This window comes from Austrofundulus limnaeus, unplaced genomic scaffold (genome assembly GCF_001266775.1).
Source record: "Austrofundulus limnaeus strain Quisiro unplaced genomic scaffold, Austrofundulus_limnaeus-1.0 Scaffold2078, whole genome shotgun sequence".
Lineage (NCBI taxonomy): Eukaryota > Metazoa > Chordata > Actinopteri > Cyprinodontiformes > Rivulidae > Austrofundulus > Austrofundulus limnaeus.
This window is the reverse complement of record NW_013954480.1, coordinates 20,635-23,293: the sequence shown is the minus strand read 5'-3', so window position 1 is coordinate 23,293 and position 2,659 is coordinate 20,635. Positions and strand designations below refer to the sequence as shown.

The following is a 2,659-nucleotide window of genomic DNA, read 5'->3' as shown; positions in this document are numbered from 1 at the left end:
AATATTTTTATACTACATTTATCCATTTTAAATATACTAACCTCTCCTTTGTAACAACTAAGGCAAAAATGTAACTAATTCAGAAAATCTTTTCAGGACCCCACCTTGATGTTTCAGGACCCCACTTTGGGTCCCGACCCCAACTTTGGGAAACACTGATCTAATGTATACAGTAATATGCATTTAAAAATGTTTTCTCAAATTATTCGTACTGTAATCAAAGGAGAAAGCTAATGTTTAGTACATCTTGAAGCCTTTAACTTTTAATGTAACATTGACRCTGGTTTCAACATCTAGTAACCAAATTTAAAAATGCAACATCTCCAGAAGCAAGTTTTACTTTGAAAGGTTTTAGCGGAAATTGTGCTAAAGTCAGCTGTTTTTTTGATAGATGGCAGAATAATAATACCACAATAACCTGATCATTAATTGCAGTTTTGGTCAATTTATTTGATCAAATGAGATGCCAGTATTGACCGAATTCATAAAAATTAGATGGTGAAAACAAAATGAATCAAAACAAAAAAAGGAAAAAACAACAAGTTTGAAAAACAAACTTACTCTTTGTTGGTATTCATCAAAAACAATCGCACAAATGCTCTCTGCACGAAGATTTGTCATTAGTTTGATAAAGTGTTTCATGTTTTCTCAGTCTAATTTTATTTATACAGACTTTTGATTTAAACATTACTACAATTGTCTCCCCTCACTAATTTTTTAAAATATTTTATTTTTTTGTTAATTCAACTATTTCAGCCACCAACCTGTACAATGGGGTGTGTAATCAAGAGCTGTCGCATTATTCTAAGAATATAATTCTGTTTTGTTTTGATCTTCAGCTGGAGGTCGCAGCTTAACCAGTTCTTTGTTTTGTTTTGTTTCTTTTCTGCCGGAGCTTTAACCACCGATTATAGTTGACCAGTGACGAAAACATAATGCCTACATTCATGCGGCATCAGTTCCGTTTTATGTAGGATTACAAAAGGGATGTCTGTTGAACGTTAGCATCTGGCTCCTTGGAAGTGGCCCTGGATGATTTGGCCGGAGAGCAGCGCTCTGCAAGGCGAGCCCACGCGGTCGGTTTTGCCCCAAATCCAAACAGCGGCCGTCTGTGCCTCCYTTCTCCCGCAAAACTTGACACGTCTTCCCTGGCAGCCAGCCCGTGTGTAGACAGCTGTGTGTTTGTGTGTGTGCGGGCAGAGTTTTTGTGTATTTATCAAGGAGACATGGAGACATAGAGACGCTTTGACCCAAGGCTCACTGGCTCTTTAAAAGGTCCCAGAATTATTTTCATTCAACAGACATGTCAGTTTGTTTTTTTAGCACTGATGAATGGTTTCGTTAAATCCCGCAAAATCTGATGCCATTGTGTGGTTTTCGGATAAACACCCATAATTAAAACAGCAATAACTTAATCATTTTGTTTAGAGACAATGCWTAAACACATGGTTTATTGTGGAATCATGGATGGGTGATACGTTTCACGAACAACGATTTACAATCATTTTGTCACAGATTTTCACTTGTAAATAATCTTTCCTTTTTTATTTATGCACCAAAGCCTTCAGTTACCCCTCCCTGGTTCAGATTTATTTTTCCAAGTCTATGGTGGGGAAAACGGATTGAGCCAGATGTTGCTTCATCTCTCAAACATTACATTTTCTTCCATTTCACAGTCTAGCTGAGATTGACGACTTCCCACAAACTATTGGTACCCTTCAGTGTTAAGTGGGCGTGTGCGCGCCTGTAATAAATGGTAATTTATTGTCTTTTTGTGCACCGAGACCTTTGTTTTCCTGTGGATTATAGACTTATAATGTGCATCTTGCAGCTACTTGTGTAGAAATCCATTAGCTGCTTGCAGAAACTAAAGTCACAACAGATACAGTGTAGCTGATGTCGACGTAGACTTTCATTATTTACTGACGTAGACATTGGAGCAAACAGAAGTTAAAAATATGCGTGTATGAAAATAAGAAAGCTAAGGCCACCSCAGCTTAGTAGTTTSCAGGAAAAAGTCCAAACAAGRTGACTTTTTCTCTTATCTTCTGTTTTCTTTGTGATTGTAAAGAARTGATGTTGAATCAGTCTCAGCTAATGAGATTACCGTCATTTATCCCTGTCTGTGTGGATGGACGGGGCCCGCGTCACTCTGAGACAGGCTGCCAGGACTGATATTCTCCTCTGCTTCATTTCAGATGTTCACAAATAGCGACGAGGCGGTCATCAATAAGAAGCTGCCAAAGGAGCTGTTGCTACGGTGAGTGACATTTCAGAACGCTCCGGTCTGCTTTTTTTGCAGGGCACGTTGTCTGTTTAATGCTTCACTATGAGTAGGCACAACAAATCACACACAAAATCACCACAAGTCCTGCACCACTGTCTTCCTTGTGTAACCCTCGGACGCCAACATCCGCCCACCTCCACAGACTCACATTTACACCGAATGCATCTCGTGATCACATCAGGCCTGCCCACCAGGACGCCAGTTTCCCTTTGTTGCCCACAGTACTCTGCTCCCCGAATGCTAAAAGTAATTAAAAACAGGTTTCCACGGCTGTAAAACATTTAAATGGATTTCAGGCAAAGACAGAAAACTTTAGGAGCTTGTTAGAAAATAGAAATCGAATGCAGACGCTCTGCCTGTGCTGCATCTAGC

The 2,659-nt window shown here is 39.5% G+C and overlaps 1 protein-coding gene across 1 annotated transcript in view; it reads left to right on the top strand.

Moving 5' to 3' along the window:
* Nucleotides 1-2,659, top strand: part of fbxl20 (F-box and leucine-rich repeat protein 20) — an 18,051-nt gene that overhangs the window by 2,816 nt on the left and 12,576 nt on the right. Inside the window, exon 2 of the mRNA XM_014034367.1 lies at nt 2,199-2,260. Coding sequence (XP_013889821.1) covers nt 2,199-2,260 — 62 coding nt within the window. The remainder of the gene's footprint in view (nt 1-2,198; nt 2,261-2,659) is intronic.